This window comes from Mauremys mutica, chromosome 7 (genome assembly GCF_020497125.1).
Source record: "Mauremys mutica isolate MM-2020 ecotype Southern chromosome 7, ASM2049712v1, whole genome shotgun sequence".
Taxonomy (NCBI): Eukaryota; Metazoa; Chordata; order Testudines; family Geoemydidae; genus Mauremys; species Mauremys mutica.
The window spans coordinates 34,763,885-34,784,869 of record NC_059078.1 but is presented as its reverse complement, the minus strand read 5'-3'; the positions used below and the strand labels follow the sequence as shown (position 1 = coordinate 34,784,869).

General features: G+C 44.1%; 1 protein-coding gene across 1 annotated transcript in view; it reads left to right on the top strand.

The window, feature by feature from the left end:
• The first annotated feature begins 7,519 nt into the window (after positions 1-7,519).
• The window catches only part of FBXW12 (F-box and WD repeat domain containing 12), a 16,501-nt gene continuing 3,035 nt past the window's right edge, over positions 7,520-20,985 (top strand). Inside the window, exons 1-7 of the mRNA XM_045023429.1 lie at positions 7,520-7,720; positions 11,162-11,199; positions 12,928-13,091; positions 14,347-14,468; positions 16,538-16,747; positions 18,283-18,447; positions 20,577-20,784. Of these exons, the coding sequence (XP_044879364.1) occupies positions 7,628-7,720; positions 11,162-11,199; positions 12,928-13,091; positions 14,347-14,468; positions 16,538-16,747; positions 18,283-18,447; positions 20,577-20,784 (1,000 nt within the window). The 5' untranslated portion in view covers positions 7,520-7,627. The remainder of the gene's footprint in view (positions 7,721-11,161; positions 11,200-12,927; positions 13,092-14,346; positions 14,469-16,537; positions 16,748-18,282; positions 18,448-20,576; positions 20,785-20,985) is intronic.

Below are 20,985 nucleotides of genomic sequence, written 5' to 3'. Positions count from 1 at the left end.
GCCACCCACCAGGTTCTGGAGGTAGTGGTGAGGTGGCACTGAAGCTACCATCCTCCATCTGAAAGTGCTGCTACTGCTGCTTTCTCTGGGGCCTGGGGCGAATGGCTTTCCAAAGCCTGCAGCAGTGCCCCCTGCTGGAAAGGAGGAATGAGGGGTTGCTACTGAGCACAGGAGGACACTGAAGTGTCCTATTTTAAGTCTCCAAATTTCCAGGAAAGACTGTTGGAAAAACAGGACCTAATAAAATATTACAAACAAATATCCAGCAACCAAGTGAATGCTGCCCAGCAATCCGAGCAGAGTGGACAAGGACTGAAAGGGCACAGGGGCTAAACCACTCCTACAGCCCTGCTGATCAGAAGTGAGGCAGGTTGGCAAGGGGCAGTGTGGGGAAGCTTGCACTACCCCTGTCTAGGCTGTACCTGGCCTGTAGATTAACATGGGACCTGAGTCTCCAGGTCTGTTAAGCAAGCAGCACTGAATTAAAACAACTTTTATTTTAAAACCATTACATTGGCCTGTGTGTCTCGCCATTTTTTGGCTACCCTCCAGCCGCGTTCTTCGGTCCATTTAAGAAATAGTAATCCAACCCCACCGCAGGTGGTACTAGAAACTGCTTCGCAGAAGAAGCACAGAAGCATATGTTACATTGGTGCTATAATAAAGCACTTTATCGTCTAATACCATTGTACTTCACAGACCAAGGCCCATGGAGGCAGCTCACGCATATGTATTAGGCACAGTCTTAGGCTGACTAGCATCCTAAATATATTCACTGCAGAATTAGACTCCGTGCCACTATTTGTATCCTTATAAATGTGAATATTTCTTTAAACATAGTGAGGATGTGGGGGGAGAAAAGTCAAAAAAACGTTTCCCAAACAACATTTGTAATCGTACCACTCCTCCCATCAGTCATCAGGCTAATATTAAACTGGCAGCACGCTTCCTGTTTCAGTGTAGTAACTTTTCAGAGGCAAAGTGCACTATTGTTTTCCTGGCATTGATAAACAGGCTGTGGGTTTTCTCACTCTTACTGCTGATTACTTACTCTCACAATTTAGACATGAGGAAAAATGAATACTAGCTTCTAGTTCATCACTTTTTAGCTCTAGCTTCTATAGTACGCATAGGAAAGCCCTTAAAAACAAAAAGCTAATAGTAAAGGAAACTGATCTGTTCCAAGAGATGTTACATTTTCTTCTAGTGACAGTACTTGTCACAACTGAGTCAAAGTTGGGAAGGAGGGGTGTTTTACACCCTTTTAAAACTTTTTGGGGGGTTGTAATTGAAAAATATTAAAGCCTTTCCCTCTAGGTCATAAATAAAATGATAACCACTTAGGGGAAAAGACCAAGATGTCATTGTGGGCAGCTCGGAAAATATCTCCTCAATATGCAACCAAAAAAGCAAATAAAATGTATGTTTGTTTACACACACACACACTCTCACTCTCTCTCTCTCTCTTTTTTGGACTGTTGCTGGAGATTGAATTGAATGAACTATAGAATAATTCTGAATATTGTAATGTCAATGGTACACCCTCATCACATGGAATACTATATTAAGTTGTGGTCACTCCCTCGTAAAATGATTTGGGGGAAGTCGGAGTCCAAAAATTATTCTTGACATGAAGAGACTTTGTGTGAGGAGAGACCGAACTGATCAGGACTGCTTAATTTAGAAGAGAGACATGACAGATGTATATAAAATACTGACTAGTCTAGAGACAGTCAAATGGAAGGTCCTTATTTACTCTCAAACTCAATGAAATTGAAAAGCATCCATATAAAATTGGTACAAGGAAATGCGTGTGTGGGTTGGGTTTTTTTTAATACAACACGTAATTAGCCTGTAAAACTCATTGCCACTAGGCCTGATTGAATTTAGTTGGATTCAGAAAAGGACTAGACACTTGAATGCATAATGAAAGCATCCACAGTTGGGCTAAAATATATAAAGGATATAAACATTCATGCTTCGGGGCATAAGCCAACACTAACCACTTGGGGTTAGGAAGAAATATTCCCTGTGATTAGCTACTGTGCAATTGCCCATTATGGGGGCTTACACCTTTCTCTGAAGCATTTGGTATTGATCACTCTGAGACTGGATACTGGAGTGGATGGACAACTGCTCTGATTGAGTGTTTCACTGTAAATAATGTACGTAGTTAACTACACAGCAGTAGATTTTAGAGTGTTAAATTGGTGGCGGTTTGTGTTCAGAACAGACTGTGGCTATGAAATTTAAGCCCTCACAACCAGAGTGAGAAAGAAGTGCCTGAGAAGCACCCAGTCCAGACTTTCCAATCCCCTCTCCCAAATTCATATTTATTCTGGAAAGTCTATATCTGCTTATACTTTTCATAATTATCTTAAACTTGTGTGTTTCTGGCAGATGCTGAGCTTGTTTCTAAATACTGCAGGAAAAGCATTTATTTAAAACACATCACTATGAGTCTGATACTGCATTCCTCGGGTGCAAAATGTGTGATTTTTTTTAACCTTTGTGTCTGCACGGAGAGAGGAGAAGATGCTGCACATCAAAGCAAAATACTGTTACCACAAAGCAGCGTAAGAAATTGTCCCGCCATTGCTTTGTGTCTTTCTCGTTCTGGCTTATTTGACAAATGGTGCTAGTGCAAATTTGACAGTGATCTTTTCTGATCAGGTGCAATACAGAGAATGAGTGACACAAGATATTTTACACTACATTTTTTTTAACCAAGTAAGTAACTCTGTCAGGCCTAGTCTACACAAGGCAATTTTAGCAAAAGTGCTGTCATCAGGTTAGCCATACTGATGGGAGCCTTAGTGTAGCAAAGGCTCTGGCAGCAACCAGTGTTTAAAATATCATAAGCAGATTTAATTCACTCAGTGGTGAAAACACTGGAAGGCACTGGGGTCTTGTCCATATAAGCATAGGTGCCGACTCCATGGGTGCTCCAGGGCTGGCTCCTCTGCGCCCCTCCAGGGCCTCCCATCTGCCAGTGGCCCCATTGATCCTCCCCCTCCCTCCCAATGCCCCCTGCCCACAGTGATTAGGGTGACCAGACATCCCAATTTTATAGGGTTGTCTTCTATATGCACCTATTACCCCCCACCCCATCCCAATTTTTCACACATGCTGTCTGGTCACCCTAGCCATGACGATCTGGTGTTCTGCAGCTTGCAGGAGGTGCTGGGAGGGGCAGGGGGGGGAACAGGGATGGGGTGCACTTGGGGGAGGGGGCGGAACTGGGTGGGAAGAGGGGAGGCAGGGGTGGAGCAGGGGTTGAGCACCCCCCAGGGCCTGTAGGAAGCTGGCACCTGTGAACATTAGGGCTCCCACCAATAGCAGCAAGGCTGGGAATATTTTGCTAAAATTCCCCTGTTGTAGCTAAGACCACAGTAACCTGGAGGGTGTAAACAGGGAGCTTGATCCGTCAATGGAAGTTTTGCTATCGTCTTCAGTGGGAGCAGAGTCAGGCCCATGACTTGTCTGCCCACACAACGTGGCTAATGCTTGATTGGTAACAATGCTTACCAATCAGCCTTGTCGGTGGCCTGGCCTGGCCCTCTTGTTTTCGTTTGTTTGGGTTATTTTTTTTTTTTTTTTTGTATTTTAGAGAGTAGCCCATAAACAAACATAGCTGAATAACCAGTCTGGCTGCTGCTCCTTCCTTCTAGCTCTGGGCAGGAGGACAGCTCTGGGTGCATTGCCTGACTTGCGGCTGGTCCTATTCTGTGTGCATGCCCCCTGGACACTCTAGCTCCTGCTGAAGCACTATGGGGCCACTGCCCAGATTTCCCCAGCCTGCACTGATACAAACATGCTTAGCCACAGTGGTAGATGCAGACACACACACGATTGTGTTGTGGAGCAAAAAATGCTGATGTGTGAACATGACTCAGCCACATTTGTTCTAACCAGGTCAGATAGTAAACAAGTTATAAAACCACTGCTGGCCCACAGGGCCTTAAGATTCAACTGTGGTGGACTTTCAAAGTGCTGATTGTTACTTTGCAGCTTGGAGTTGAAAGAGAAAATGATGGTTTGAGTTCACCTTATCAGAGACTATCATGCACACTCAGGAATGCTGTAGCTCAATTGCCTTGCTTAGCCAAAAGCTAAATAGTTTCAAAAGTTTATTTCCTGGCTTTATGGCAACTCTGTCTTTTTATTTATTTTCACTATATGTGTGGTGTGCTAAAAATAGTTTTGGAAGCAGTTACTGTTGCATAGTGTGTAACAATTACAAGCTTCAATCCTATCAGTTTGGAATTGAAGGGTGCCTCTTTGGCCAGATCACTTTTTATGCTCTTCCAAATTTTTTTTCTTTTTCTCTTTTTGTGCTAAAGTGTTTCTAACAGTTCAGGAGAGTTGACAGTTCACGTTGTTACCTTGAAAGGGCAGTTATCACAGTTAATCCACCCTCTAAGGTTTTTCCTCAGGATAATTATTGTTTCGGTGATTCATCTTGCAGTCCCTGCCCTTCCTTATTCGCACAAAATATCCTCCTCCCTACAATATTTCTGGGTCAGGCTTGTGCCATGCATGTGATTTCCTCTTGGGCATGCAAACAAAAAAAGAGTGAGTGGGTTAAAGGTCAGACTTCCCCAGGTTGGCCTACCTAACTGCAGCACATGACATAGGTCATTCCAAGTGTTGCTAGTGGGATATTCTCAGATCGATGAATATTTGCAGGTTTGCAGTAGAGTATCCTGCTTTGAGCAGGGGGTTGGACTAGATGACCTCCTGAGGTCTCTTCCAACCCTAATCTTCTATGATTCTATGATTTGTGTGAGGTGGAGTTCATTTTTTTGTCTTGCTGGGAGGTAGGGGAAATAGTGCTTCTGTTGTTGTGCTGGAAAATTTCACTGCTTCTGTCCTCAGTGGAAAACAGTTATCACCAGCACATCCTGACATGTAATTTGCCTCATTAATTACTGTCTAACATTGGCTTAGTGCTTATGGTGCATTTCTACGGTACTTCAAGAGGGCTGTGGTTCTTTAAGGAAACATAATTCACAGATGGAAAACAAAACCCAAAACCTGGAAGTTTCTGGCACAAATTGAGTCAAGTTTTACAGTATATGAAAAAATACAATCTGAACGGGGCGTAAAACCAGTTTGAAAGTGCCCATTGGGGAGGCAGGGCTTCCAGCGGGTAGAACACAGGATTGCAAGTCAGGAGCCCTGGCGTTTGTTGCGGTCTCTGACTCACTCTGTGCCATCTCTCTTCTGCAGTGTAATGCGCGTTATCTTTGGATGGCAAGTTCTGCATGTTGGCAAATACAACATACTGCAATATAGTTTTGTAGAGTGTACAATGGATGTTTCTTCATAGAATAAAGAGTCAGCAGAAACTTGGTGACTCAGTCAAGGAAGCAATTCTGCTCACTTAGGAAACTGACAAAGCCTTGGGGCTTGCCTGGATGTCAAGTTACTGTGTTCCAAGCTAGGGTGTGACTCTACAGTACACCCCCTTGCCCTGCAGTCACATCCCGTGTGGACCCTGCTACAACGCTGCAGATTCACACCCTGGCTTGTTGCACAGTAACTTGCCATACAGACAAGCTGTAGACTTTAAGAAAACCAGCCTTTTGAAAGTCCATCTGAGACAGAGACAGAGAACGCTGAACTCCACCCATATAGTAAATTAGAAGAATTCAATGAGCTTGTTACTCTTTTCATACATGACATCACAAAATCCACCAGACTATATTATGTATGGAAAACAATATATTTTTGTTCAAATAACAAGAAGCACAGAGTTAACAAAACTAACCAGCAAAGGTTTTGTATTACTCATGTATCATGAAAATCTAAGTTATTTAAATATTTATTGCAGCAATCAACCCTTCTGCTGAAAAGAGATAACTTGTGTGGTTTATTTTTTCTCCTGAAAACTGATAAGGTCTCTCTTTCTCTTCTATGGGAAGTTTCAGTAAATGGCCTTGTTATTTCATATAGAGGATTCTTCTAGTCACATCTAAGAGCCCCCATTTAATATACTCCTTATTCTGTCAAAAACAGACTGCCCTTTACTCCCTACTTTGTCCAGGTATGAATTAATTTCAGCTAAAATCACATTAAAACTTATTTCACCAGTTTTAAAGACACGATCCTACAGCAAAAAGTATTTCCTCCCCCCCCCATCAAACCAATACTCCCATCCCTACCTTCTGTATGTGTGTGTGTCCTAAGCAATGGGCTCTTACACTTAACTACTTACCTAACTTTCTCCAGGTTTCCACCATGCTCACTTTCTTCTTTCACACAGTCTAGCTGTAGATCACAGTAAAACTTGTAGAAAAGCATTAAGGCAAAACTGCAGCCTAAACCCATAGAAACGTTGCCCCCAGGCTTTTAACCTTCCCCCATCATAAAGACCCTTCCACTAGCTACCCTAACTCTTCTTGCTTGGCTCCCATCATATGTCATGGTCTCGCCTCTAGAAGAAAGAATCCTTCTCTGGTGCTTTTAGATGAGACAACACCAAGGATGGCCATTAATTGTTCCATGGCACTTTCAGTAAGAGGGCAAGGATGTCTTTAATCTCTTTGTCCTATTTCAACTCACATAACTGCATTCTGGCTATAGATAGTCCCCCTGCCATTTCAGCCGCATCAAGCATTCATAGGCAGGGGCGACTCTAGCAATTGCGCCGCCCCAAGCAGGGCAGCACGCCGCGGGGGGTGCTCTGCCGGTCGCCGGTCCCGCGGACCTCCTGCAGACGTGCCTGCGGAGGGTCCACTGGTCCCACGGCTCCAGTGGAGCATCCACAGGTGTGCCTGCGGGAGGTCCACCCAAGCCGCGGGACCAGCGGACCCTCCGCAGGCATGCCTGCGGCAGGTCCACCGGAGCAGCAGGACGAGCGGACCCTCTGCAGGCATGCCTGCGGGAGGTCCACCGGAGCCGCATGCCGCCCTCCCGGCGACATGCCGCCCCAAGCGTGCGCTTGGCGCGCTGGGGTCTAGAGCCAGCCCTGTTCATAGGGTGACCAGACAGCGAGTGTGAAAAATCAGGACATGGGGGGGGGGGAATAGGAGCCTATATAAGAAAAAGCCCCAAATATCAGGACTGCCACTATAAAAGCGGGACATTTGGTCACCCTAAGCGTTCACCTTCACTGCTCACCCTAAGCAGAGATGTGAGGTTATTGTATGGTAGTCCAGCTGCCATGCGCCACTATAGACGTAGCTGCATCTCAACACTGGGGGAATCCAATCTGCTCTCACACGTAAGGGTAAGAGGATGGGGCCTTGACACAGGTCAAAGGGAGTAAAGGGAGAAGGGGGCCGGGGGCTTAGAAAGAGGATTACAAATGGGCACAGAGGACAAGCTTCAAACAAAGTATTTAGTCCTGTCCTGAGCAGCTTGTCCCCGCTACCGGAGCAGCCCTGGGGCAGGGAGCTGGCCGTGCCAATGAGGTATCCTGGGCGGCAGGGGCCAGGCGCGCCGTGCCTAGGGGAAGGGGCTGCGGCGGTGTGATCAGCGCAGCCAGCTGACTGCCAGCCGCGCTAGCTCCGCCTCTGAGCAGCCGCCGGAGCTGAAGCAGGGAAGCGGGTCCGGAAGCGGAAAGACGCGAGGCCCAGGCGTGGAAGCGGCCGGGCGCTCCCCGGCGGGGTGAGGGCTGGAGATGAGCGGGGAGCTGCTCACGCTAGACTGCCTCGTCCACGTCTTCTCCTACCTGGAGGCACCGGATCTGCTCCGCGCCGCGCGGGTCAACCAGGTACCCAGCCGGGGGGCGCCTCGGCTCCGCTCCGCTCCAGCGCCCGCAGCCGCGCGTGTAGCGCAGGGGGATGCGGGCTCGTGTCGGTCGCACCCCGTTGGCAGGACACGGGCGGAGTCTGCCCAGCTCTGGGGGCCCTGGGGGGGGGGCGGTTCTCCCTTTCCTCGGACACACTGCACTGGGCGTGCCCTGGCGCTGGAGGAATGAACGGGCCTTTGCCAGCCTATTTCCTAGAGCTGCTTTAGCGCTTCTCGCCACTCCCGGCCGGGGGTGCCTGTCGCCACCGAAATAACACCGGTTCCTGCCCCCCCCCCCCGGGAATTCCCTGCCACTGCCCCCGAGCACACCCCGCTGTGCGGTAAGGGGAGCCTGCTGCACAAAGTAACTCCCCGCCTGGCCCTGAGCCTGTTTGTTTTGCCTTGACGTTTAGAAACTCCCGCAGAGCGGCCCTGGCACCAGCTGTGAACTTGACAGCAGGCTGGAGCAGGGGTGCTGTAACCCTGTATATAATGGAAATCACTTCAAGCCAGGGGATGCACTAGCATCCCCTGCACCAGCCCCCCCCCCCCCTGCACCCGCAGTTCCAGCACCTGCGGGCTGGAGGAGCACCCCCAGGTCTGGAGACAACCATCAGGCCTGCATATAAGCGTTCCCTTCCCACCCTTCATGACCACTGGTAATGAGCCTCTCCCTTGAGCCTTTCTTTCACCTCCATTATCACCCCACTCTGATCCATGTTCGATGCTGTAGCCCCAGCCCCTCTGAGAGATCACACACCCACCAGCCTGCAGGTATTCTCTTCTCTCTTCTCTGGCATGGCAGAAGAATTGTGTATAGCACGCTATTGCATCCAAATTCCCTGTGCTTGCATCCAAGCCATCATGGGGGAGGCAACTGTGGCCAGAGGGGTGGGAGGGTCAGGATGGAGAATGAGGCAGGGGAGGATAAAAAATGGAGGGCAGTGACAGAGGCTGCTGCAGGATCTAACCTCTCGTAGCAAACACCATCCTGTTTCTGCAATGTGGAAGCACATAAGCTCTGGCCTAGCCCCATGCCTGCTCCTACTGTGTGGGGATGAGCAGACCTTGAAGGGGGAAATAGGAACTTGTTCTTAGGGTATGTCTACACTATGAAATTAGGTCGAATTTATAGAAGTCGTTTTTTTAGAAATCATTTTTATGCAGTTGATTGTGTGTGTCCCCACACAAAATGCTCTAAGTGCATTAAGTCAGCGGACTGCATCCACAGTACCGAGGCTAGCGTCAACTTCCGGAGCATTGCACTGTGGGTAGCTGTGAGTAGCTATCCCACAGTTCCCGCAGTCTCCGCCGCCCCTTGGGATTTTGGGTTGAGATCCCAATGCCTGATGGGGCAAAAACAGTGTCGTGGGTGGTTCTGAGTACATGTTGTCAGGCCCCTATCTCCCTCCCTCCCTGAAAGCAACGGCAGACAATCGTTTTGTGCCTTTTTTCCTGGGTTACCTGTGCAGACGCCATACCATGGCAAGCCTGGAGCCCGCTCAGCTCACCGTCACCATATGTCTCCTGGGTGCTGGCAGATGTGGGACTGCATTACTACATAGCAGCAGCTCATTGCCTTTTGGCAGCAGACAATGCATTACGATTGGTAGCCATCGTTGTCGTATTCCTGGGTGCTCTTTTAGCTGACCTCAGTGAGATCAGTCAGGGGCGCCTGGGCAGACATGGGAGTGACTCAACCAGGTCATACTGCACCGTCTGCTGCCAGCCTAAGATGTAAAAGATAGATGGATACCTCATATATCAAATTTATATATTTGAGGCCTCCTGGAGGAACCTGACAGGTACCTGTGTTGAGATGTCACACATCTTTTGAGAATCCAGTTGCCATGTTTTAGGTGGACTTGAGATCAAAACTTTGCTTTGGTTGGCCACAGGGTGTGGAATACTCATTACACAATATACAGGGGCGGCTCCAGGCCCCATCACGCCAAGTGCGTACTTGGGGCGGCATGCCGCGGGGGGCGCTCTGCCGGTCGCCGGGAGGGTGGCAGGCGGCTCCGGTGGACCTCCCGCAGGCTTGCCTGCGGAGGGTCCGCTGGTCCCGCGGCTCCAGTGGATCCCCGCAGGCACATCTGCAGGAGGTCCACCGGAGCCGCGGGACCGGCGACTGGCAGAGCGCCCCCTGCGGTGTGCCGCCATGCTTGGGGCGGCGAAATTGCTAGAGCCGCCCCTGACGATATATAGAGGTGGGTGAGTTGGTTTGGTTTTTCCCCAGAGGCATGTTTATATTATGGCCATGATTGGCCCCATATTTATAATCTTTGTTCCTCTAATAGGTAATAATTGGAGATATACCAATCTCCTAGAACTGGAAGGGACCTTGAAAGGTCATCAAGTCCAGCCCCCTGCCTTCACTAGCAGGACCAATTTTTGCCCCAGATCCCTAAGTGGTCCCCTCAAGGATTGAACTCACAACCCTGGGTTTAGCAGGCCAATGCTCAAACCACTGAGCTATCCCCCCCCCAGTTTTGCTCTTGTGTCATAGCTCCTCATTCTGTTCTTTTCATCTGCAGGTGGCAATAACCCATTTTAACATTACAATATTAACCTGCTTTTCTGTTTTAGATTGCTTTTACTGTGCTACTGGACTCAGCACCTTAAGTAAACAGATGGTGCAGGGTGGCTGTCTTTAAATAGTTATAGCTTTTAGTATGGAGAAGTAAACACACATACAGATAAAGCGTGTGTACACAAACACTGACGGAAATGTCAACAAAATACAATCTTGAACAGTTATCTAGGACATTTCTGAATCAGTAGTATACTCCATATTACTGTGTTCTGTATGACTAATATCCTACACTGAATGTGCAGTGGGTGGTATAAACTGATTGAATTGTTAGCAATCCTTTAAGATCTATACATTATATATATCTGATCACATACATTCAGCTTAATGGATCTTGTAAAAGTGAGGTTTTACTCTCCATTTGATGTTATTTCCGCTAGTAGCAAGTTAGTTGGGCGTTCTAAGCTTAGATGTTTATTGATCTTTCATGTCACAATGATTATTTTCAAATTTTGTGATTGAGCCTGAACTACTTAACTAAAAAGCTTGCTAGGCCAGTCCTTGTACGTATATCCAAATTTACAAAACGTTGTTCATGATTTTAACTGCATAAATCCTATAAAAATCAATGTAAAACTATAACCAATTGATTTGAAAATCCCCCCTTACTGTGTTGTGCTAAACATTCATAGAAAATGTAAACTTAAAAAGAGTGATGATTCAAAGAAATTGGGGTGCAGCACAGACCTAGAAAGATTTCCTGGTCCCCTTCCCTCTCCATTGACTGATGTTATCTTCTCTTTTCTGTCGCTCACAGTAACACTGAAAAGTTTGAAACGCAGCTTTCTTCATTCTAAAATGTCTCGTCTTTCTCCCTTCCCTTTGTAATAGGCATGGAACGAAGCCGCAGGCACAACTTCCCTATGGCGGTGAGTGCCCCTTTCAGTGTTTCAGGGAGTCCAGGCTAGGTATTGTTGACAAGCTGCAAGGTGATCTTTTTGGGGTAGAGTGGGCACTCTCTGGGGTTCCCTGCTCAGTGTCCCTCACTGGCATTCTTTTATAGCCACTTGCCTGGTACTTTTGCTTTACCTTTTTTAGTAGCGCTTGGTTCCCATTTTGGCACCTCCTTTCTTCAGAGGATAGTCATTGGTGTTCCTGTGGGTGGGCTCTTTCGGGGGCTTCACGGCTACCAAGTTCCAAGCCCAGTCCTGCGAGGTGCTGAACATCAACCAGGGTGCCCTCACCCCCCACTGACTCTGATGGGGACTGAGACAACCCTGTCTCCCTTGGGGCATCCAAGTGTTTGGAATCCATTCCCTTTAGCTGATATGAAACTAGAGCCGCGTCATACAAATACCACCTTATTTAAATAACTTAGATTGTTACTACTCTGCATTAAGGGCACACTTCCAATGCTCTGGGCACCCTGGATAATCTTTTAAAAATACAGTAATGAATAAGACAAATCCATCTGTTACCCCAGGAGCAATGCAGTTAACTTATAGCTGAATTGGCATCCTTGTTAGCACAGCCTCAGTGTAGCCTATGGCCTCACTGCTATCTTTTAACTCTTATAGAGGTTTTCTTTCTAAGTGAAGTACATGGGCAGGGTGGGGAACAGGGTGACCAGATAGCAGGTGTGACAAATTGAGACAGGGATGTGGGGTAATCGGCACCTATACATATATGAAAAAGCCCCAAATATCAGGACTGTCTCCTACAATATCAGGACATCTGGTCACCGTAGTGGGGAAGCTTCTGCTGCCACCAAGTGGGCTGTATCTATTCAGCAGACAAATATAGGCCTTTGGTCTGCAGGCTGGCATCTTTCATTAGCACATTTATTTTTAAATAAATTAAGAAAATGAATAAATTCCAGGACTAGGAAAGAACAGATCAGTTCAGGTTCCGGGAGAGTTTACCACTACTGGTTGGGAGCACTGGTGGGTGTGTGTTTACTATCACAGGGACATTTTAATTTTAGGTGGACCATATTTTGAGCTTACAAACCTTGTTTTTGTACAAATTCTTCAAAGGCCAGAAGAGGTGGGTTATATCTTAGAGGAAAAACTGGTTCTGAGTCACATCTTTCCACAAGTGCCTTTATGGGGAGTAGAAATTGTGCTTTCTGGGCCTGATCTTCTGCCTAATAAAGTCAGTAGAAAATCACACACTGACTCAAGTGCTGCTGAATCACACTCACTGTGGGGATTGCTGTAAGTCTCTCACTGATTGTCTGTACTTCAGGAAGTTACACTTTCACTCAAACAGTTCTAGAATGCTTTCTTCAATGCATTATATGCAACCAAGCTTCAAAAAACCCCAACATTTTCAGCATGTTGCAGTGAGCAAAATAGTGGAGACAGACAAATTGATGTTTGTACTCTCATTCCATGATGGCGGTTCCTTATTTCCATCTCTTCCTATTTCACAATGGTGACTGCAGTGTCTTATTTTGTGACTGGGGAGGAATTCCCTTTTTCTACTGACGCATCTTAAAGTCCCCAAGTAAAAAAAAAACCAAAATCATGCTTTTATCCATGACAAATCTTTGGATGTACCTAGCGACATCCACCAAATGTGAATAGTTAAGAAAAGTGTTGCAGAATGACCATCCCCTACTTTTAACTGAATAGTGTCACCTTTATGTTTCATAGAAGGCTGTGCCTAGATCATTGGACCTTTTGCAATATTTCCAACCTGACTCCAGGTATGCAGACATGGAAACAGTACTATCTCCACCGCTCCAAACTTGAGCATGAAATGGCATCAGGTCGGCCATCAGCTGATTATATATGTCGGTCCATGAGAGGGCATAAAGGTATGTGAGAAAATGATAAAAAGAATGGTTACTTCTGTTGTTGTAAGGTGTTTTGTACAAATGGATCCAATCCCTCATGGGATCTAGGCAGACAAATGCTTTATACATTAGCAATAAAGACTTCAGCAGCCTGCAAAATTGTTGTTCCTAATTTGAACATGCATTTTTTTTACATGCAAATCCCACAAATCCAAAAGCTGGAAAGCTTTACTGGTACAAAACCATGAGGAAAATCTTCAGATTCAGTTGAAGAACCTTGGAAAATTGGCCTTATGGTATGATGGGGTGTGTACATTCTCAGAACAGGGCCCTGAACGTTTTTAAATTACCAGCTTCATCCCCCATAACATTTTGCAGAAAATGTCTTCAAAGATGGTGACATAAAACTAAACAAGAATCTCATCTGTTATTCCATGCTGGTTAAATAAATTCTCTCTTCACTGATAACTATGGCCAGATATTTAAAGGGACTTAGGTGCCTATCTTTATCTTTAGATACATATATACCTTTAAAAATCTGGCCCTATATCCTCTGAGTTGCATGTCACCTTCAGTAAAGTCCAAATTAAATAGCACCCACACATAAAAATTTAAGACTGGACTCTGGAGTCCGCACATAAATAAAAGTAGACTCTAATTTACTATATTCCCTTCAGATTGCAAGAAATTAAAGGGTAAATTGCACTAACTCAATCCATGAAGGCTATGTTCATGCATCATATTGTAAAACCAACTAGAATGCAAGTTTTGGAATACATATTTTCATTCAAACAGTAAGATTGTCAACAGTTAACAGCTTTAACTAAGGCAATTTTTATTGCTACCCAGGTATTGTGCTGAAGAGTTGTTTGCTAAAATAAAGGTTGTTTAATCGTCAGTATAGGGGATAATTTGTGATTTATTTTCTCTCCTGGAGACACTTTTTTCTGTTTTTGCATGAAAAGTTTTTTTTATTTTGGCTGAACATGTTTTGGTAATAGCTTAGGCTACACTAAGTGAGTCATCACACTCATGAAAAATGGAACACTGTATCTACCGTTACTCTATCAGGAATAAACGACTAGGCTGTGTTTGAAAGTGCAGAATGATAATGTGCCGGGAAGCAATCCAGACCTCCCCAGATTTGTATCCCCATTCTGCTTAATGCCATTAGTCTTCTATTTAATGCTTTGCTGATAGGGGCCTTACTGTTCCTAGTGAGCATGAAATCAGTTGATGGTCATAGTGATATTTTTGTTGTATTTTATTATTGCAGGTAAAATAGTTGGTATGGCTTATCTCTCAGACAACGAGCACGTGTTTGGTGGTGGAAAGCTGAGGTCTGTGGTTTGCACTGCATCTACTGATGGCACTATCCGAGCATGGCAGGTCCAAGAGGTGGGATGCACGCTCTTTACAAGTCCAGTGTCACAATCAAGAATATTTCTACCATCATTTAAAAAACAATGATGTATCCTACTCCTCTTACACTATTTGTTGTTCTAGAATAGCTCTAAATCATCAGAAGGCAGTAGTTAAAATACAGGCCAAACATTGCCCATGCTTTTTAATTCAAACTGAGTGAACTGTTCCAAAAATACAGATGCCATAAGATGGCTAGTATGTAAATAAGGAAGGGGGACTACAGATAACCCAGTTTTTGTTCCTAGTGTCATCTCTCTAAAGTTATGCAGGGGGAAATCGTGGCATTTTTTAAAGTATAGAAGAGAACACCCACTAGTTTGAGTCTTTTGGGCCATACCTAGATCTTGAATCTTTTTCCCACCCACACTCCATAATGGCCCAACCTCATCCTTCCTTTTTATTTATATAAAAAAATACCCCTCCTATTATTTAATTTCATTTCCTTGGCAAGAGCTAATTCAGCTTGACTTTTAGCAATTCTCACTTTATTCCTCCATTTTTCTATCTTCTACAATATAGCTTTGTTTGCTGACCAGCCCCTTTTTTCATTCCCTATAAGCTCTCTGCTTCCTCCTATTAACCTTTTTTGAGGTGGCTATTCATCTGGAGCCTTTCCCTTCAAGTTTTGCAAATTTCAGATTGTTTTTGTATAGCTGATTTGAAGACGTTCCAAGCCTCTTTTGTATTTAAGTCCTTGAGCTCTTCTCTCCAACTGACTTTAACTAAATACCTTACTTTCCCAAAGTCATAGAATGTCAGGGTTGGAAAGGACCTCAGGAGGTCATCTAGTGCAACCCCCTGCTCAAAGCAGGACCAATCCCCAACTAAATTCCCAAATCGCCCCCTCAAGGATTGAACTCACAACCTTGGGTTTAGCAGGCCAATGCTCAAACCACAATTATGAGAGCCGGAGCATTGTAAACATGGTTGGGGAAATTAGTGCAATAATATGGCAAACTTTTATGTTAGCTGGTGCCAGTATTGGTAGCATTTCACCCCCCCCCCCCCCCCAAACCTTTGGCATGCAGTATTACACACCTACATTTTGCATGCCTATTAAATTGTAAATCAATGGACAGTGACCCCTAACATCAGTCATCTGACATGCACACCCATTTTTTGACTGATTTACAACACTGTTTGTCACTGTTGAGTTCAGCCTAGGACTTGACCCTTGGGAGCAAGCAGGTGCAACTCTGCTTGCATCAGCTGACCTGAACAGAATTGTGCCAAGGATGAACTGGGTCACGAGAATCAAATCTTGCAATAGATGACTTGTGGAAGTGTGCTTGGTCTCAATTTAATTCTTGTGATCATTAGACCACTTCAGAAACCACCATCCATTTTGGCAGACTGAAATGCTATTGGCAGTTCCTGCTCAGGAGAGACCAGGACTTGAGTAGCAAAGGGTATTGTATTGTAGGTCCAAACTGGTAGCATAGCACGGTAGCAAATATTTCTGTGTAGTCTGCCTGCATGTACATGTGGCTCTAAAATGTGCTTTTAATTCTCAATGCAGCCCAGTTTGTGATGGTACCCTAAAGATGGTAGGGACAGTAAAAGAGAATAGGGAAGAAGGAAGATTTAAAAGCTATTGCAGATTCTTGCTATCAAGTGGTGGTGAAGGAGTTGAATTTTCCAGTCCTGTGGTCTGCAGTGTCACTGGGTGTGGGGAGAAAAAGTGAGATTTGTGGCGCAAAGGAAACATCCAATTATTTAAAATGTCATCTTTGGAAAGAGCTTCTTGGCTGCAATTTAGGATTTTTGAAATACAATGGAGTAAGCTGAGTCACTATTAGAATCTAATGTGGGAGGAGAGTTCCAACAAGGAGGAAAATAATGGCTATCTTGTTAAAGGAAAACTATTTCAACCCAAACACTGGAAAATACCAAGCAAAATGTTATTCAAATAAGTATTATCTTCAATGGTATATACATACAAAAACAAGCAATGGGGGGAAAAAAGGGATGCATTATTGATAACAATTTAAATCTATTTAAAATGCCCATAAGCTGGCACCTAACTGCATATTTTTGTTCAGGGTACACAGATATGGTCAAGTCCATCCCAGGAAGTGCCATTTAGAAAGGTTATTACTGTCCCAGAGTACAAACTAGCCATCAGCACAGACGCCCGTGGAACCATCAAAGTGTGGCATGGAGAAAGTGGGGAAGAGCTTGCTGCATTCTCCACATCATCGTCCTCGTCCAGTTTGGTTACCTACTCAGTGAACAACAAGCCCTTCCTCACTGTAAGTAAACCAAGGCGACTGTAAATTAATGACCACTTATCTAACAAGATCAGCTACACCTAGATATGTGCTCACTTAAAATAATGAGGAATACGCTTCTGATATGGTGCATTTTAAGCACTGGGAGATAGGAATTAAAGGTGCATAAAATTTATTTAAAGAGACTTCAGGTGACATCTCGGACCCATTGGAATCAATGGCAAAACTTCAATTAACTTCACTGAGGCCAGGATTTCATCCTTGAACAGTCTGTGAAGAATGAATTATTCTGCACTGGATGATCTATGTTCTAGTGCTTCATCCAATCTCATTTCAAAAGTCTTCAGGGATGGAACTTTAACCACTAGACTGTGTGGATGTGTCTCTTCCAAGGGCTTTAGTTCTCACAGCCCGGAGTTCTGATTTTTAGCTTAAAATTGATTATTTTACTAACTTCATTCTTTTTGTGTTGATTATAGCACAGTCATGCTCCTTTGTGTTTATACCCTTTTGGAGACTATGAGATCCCCTTCAAGTTGCTCCTTACCCACATTCTACTTAGTTCTTCTGATCTTTCCTCCAGGCCCTTTAATCATTTTTGGTTTCTCTTCCTTAGACTCCCTTGAGTTTGTCTACATCTTTTTGGAACAAAGTATCTAGAACACAGGAAAATGCCACATACTAAGTGTTTATACAAATGGTTGTAATGTACATCTTCTGCCTTGCTATTACAATGGAGCAAGTACAGGCGTGTGTGGTGTGGAAGTATGTCAGAGCAGGACAATAGAATTTGTGCTTATTTTGGCGAGGAATAGAAAAAGGCTTTAACTATAGTTGTCTTTGTGGGGATTGTTTGGGAAGTGACTGTTTCAGCCCTCTGTGGAGTTAGTGCTGCTAGCGAGGGGATGAGTACTGCTCAGTCCTGTATTCGTCATAACTGCTGGCAGTAGGGTTAATAAGACTGAATGTGTATTATAGTAGTTCAAAGCTACAGCATTATGGCATTGTGCTATTGCAGCAGCACTTGGACTGGTGGAGAATTAAATTCCCACTTCAGAGACTGGAATCAAAGACTCTGAATCATTAGGAAATATCTCTCCACTGCCTTTTGCTTCTGCTGCTCCTGATACACAATACATGGAAGGCATCTGATTCACCACACTACATATAATGAGGTGGTTCTACCTCCACAGAGTTGTGTTTATCCTGTATGCCAACTGCTGTAAGAGCATCCGGAGAGCAGCTGTGATGACCCCTAAAAATGGACTCAGCTTTTTTTTTAAAAGTTCAGTCAACGGTAGAAAGTTTCCTTTTCTTTGGAATGGACTATGTTGGAGACTCTGTGCTATGCGCATCTTGATGTGAGATACACTTTAGCCTTCAGGCAGGTGCTGATAGTATCACTCAAAGTTTAAATTCAAATGAGACAAAAATGCTTGATGTCATGAGCACGAAACCTTCTGATTCATATAAATTTTTATTTATTTATTTTTTTTTTACAGAAGCTGGGATGTTGTATCCATGTTTCTTTCTTACTCATATTTTCTTTATTGTAGGCATCCACTGCAGGAGGTGTTATCTATACGCTAGAAGTTCCTAATCTAAATCAGGTTTCATGTATTACAGCATTTCAAAACTCTAGCATTGATTTATTACTTTGTTCACCAGACGAGCAATGGCTAGTTGCTGGATCTACTGAGAATGCAGATACATCTCCAAAGGTACAGTATGCTGTTAAACCCTCACATAAAACTGGGAGCTGTATTTAAATATAGGGTCTCTACGTTTTAATATAGTCTCTCGCCTTCCTCTTGATCTATTGGCATATCTTACTGAGTGACTAATGAACTCAGCAGCATTTATATAGAACAATCTCTACCTCAAAGTAGGTAAACATTTATTCTTCCTTTGTTACATTTTCCTAATTAACTTAAAGATTTTGCCCTTCCTCAATGAAGTGCCCAATTTATTTTATCCCATAAATCTTAATGGCATTACACATAATTTATAATGCAGCTTTCTCTGTTATGAAACACTCTGCTTGTAATGCAACAGGCTGAATTTGAATATCTAAAATGTTGCATTTTATATTTTTTGTGGTGCAAGTAGAGCCATCAATGTAGCAATTTTCCATATAATCTAATAACTAATGTGAAAATTAGAAAAATAAAAATACCATAGAAACTTTGCTGGAAGAGTAAACAAATAACTTGTTCTCAGTGCTGGGCATCTGATGCACCTAGTGGTTATTATCAAGCTCCTCATCTTTACGGAATGAGAAACCTTACAACTGAATTTCCTTGCTAACGGCTAGGTTCAGCAACATTCCAACAAGACACTTTTTTCATCCAAATTTCTTGATTTGTCAAAACCTAAATGGTTTTTTTGGAAAGGGGTTGACTTTGACAAATTGACATTGGACTCCTGCCTGGTTTTCTGCCAGCTTGCCTATGTGGACTTCCCTGGATTCAGGACCCCATATCTTCCAGGCCAGTTACTTCCCTCCATTGCCCAACTTCTGAGAGCCCTGGCTGGGACAGGAGCTTGTGAGTCAATGCTCCCAGTCAGTTCGCCAGGTAGGCTACAGAGGACCCAGGGTGCATCTGGCAGATGCAGACTTACTGACCATTCTTTTTCAGTTTCACTGCTGCCCACCACTAAATAGCAACAGTGAAACTGACAAGATGCTTAACTGACCAGTCTGGTCAATTTCACAACTGCTATTCAGTGATGGGCAGCAGTGAGACAATCATTACTTTCATTAGCAGCTGTCAGGGTTTCCAGTGTCCCCATCTCTACTGCAGCCTACCAGATGGGCAGCCAGGGATCCTAGGGAACACATCTCATTTTGGAAACACCATGTTTCAGTGTTTCTGAAACAAAATAATGTGGGATTTCAGTTCTGTAAAAATTTGAGGTTTGGGCATGTTTGTCCTAATTCAGGATACATTTTTTTCCAAAAATAAATTTTTGCAGAAAATGTTGTTTCCCAACCAGCTTTGAACTCATCCTAGATTCATATTTGCTTGAGAGATTCTACCATAAATTAGAGAACTTGAGCAACAACAAATTTTCAACCGTCCTTGACAGGTTAGATTGTTTTAGAATGGACACTGAAAAGTTTACTAGAAACACCTCACAAAATAATAAACCAAGCCCAAGTCATTTGTGATCTTTCTTTGTGCAAAAAGTGCCACTTTCAGCAGTACTCTGCTAGTGTCCTTCTAGTCAACACCCCATACACACTTTCTACATGCACATTTTAGCACAGCTGCCTGTTGGACAAAAGGAAAGTGGAGTGGAATAGCAGAGAATGCTGTCATTAAACATTCAGATACACTGGCAGAGCTGTGTAAGGAATGGGCAGGTCTACACTGCTGGGCTAAATGGACCTAAGTTACACAACTCCGACTATGTGACTCACTCTTAGGTCAACTTACTGCGGTGTCTACACTGGGCTGGGTCAATGGGAGAAACTCTCATCGACTTACCTTACACTTCTTGTTCCAGCGGGGTACCAGAGTCTACAGGAGAGCAAGCGGGGGTCAATTTAGCAGCTCTTCACTAGACCCACTAAATTGACGCTCCCCGTGGAGACAAGCTCTATGGCTCAGCTCTGCCAGGTCCTATGCCATACGTTCACAAGCCTCAAACTCTCACTTTTCATTAAGACAGTGTCGACTTTCAATTGAACCATTCAAACCATTGAAAGAAACTTCAGTAAATCTGATTTAGCAAAAAGCTTTTCTTAATGGAAAAAATCCGTAGCAAGAATTATAAAGTCTAAGGTTTTTCATAGGTGGCACTGGAGTCTGAATAGTATATCTGTCTTTATTTTTCCCCACACCAGATATTTTATACAGATTGCTTGATTAACCCAGCAGATGAATCACCTGTATCTGGTTCGCTGCCTGTCAACAATTGTGCTGTAGTCTGCTGGTTACCAAAAGCACCAGCAAGAATAGCAGTAATGCACAAAGATCGCATGTCAGTTCAAAGGAACATCACAGTGTTTGATCTAGCTGTCAAAAAGTCTAAATATAAAATGGAAGTTCTAGGTATGTTTTGCTAACTCTTGCCTATTAACACTTCATAGCAGAGAAATTATTTTATTCCATTTGTGGTTTTTTGGTGGTAATCACAGGTGTCTACTATTATAGTTCAGGATACAACATATTTTATTTTAGGGACGGAATTTTCTATAGTTGGTCTCTCCCAAAAGTGATTTTTTTTTTTAAATGTAGGTAAAATCCAGTTAC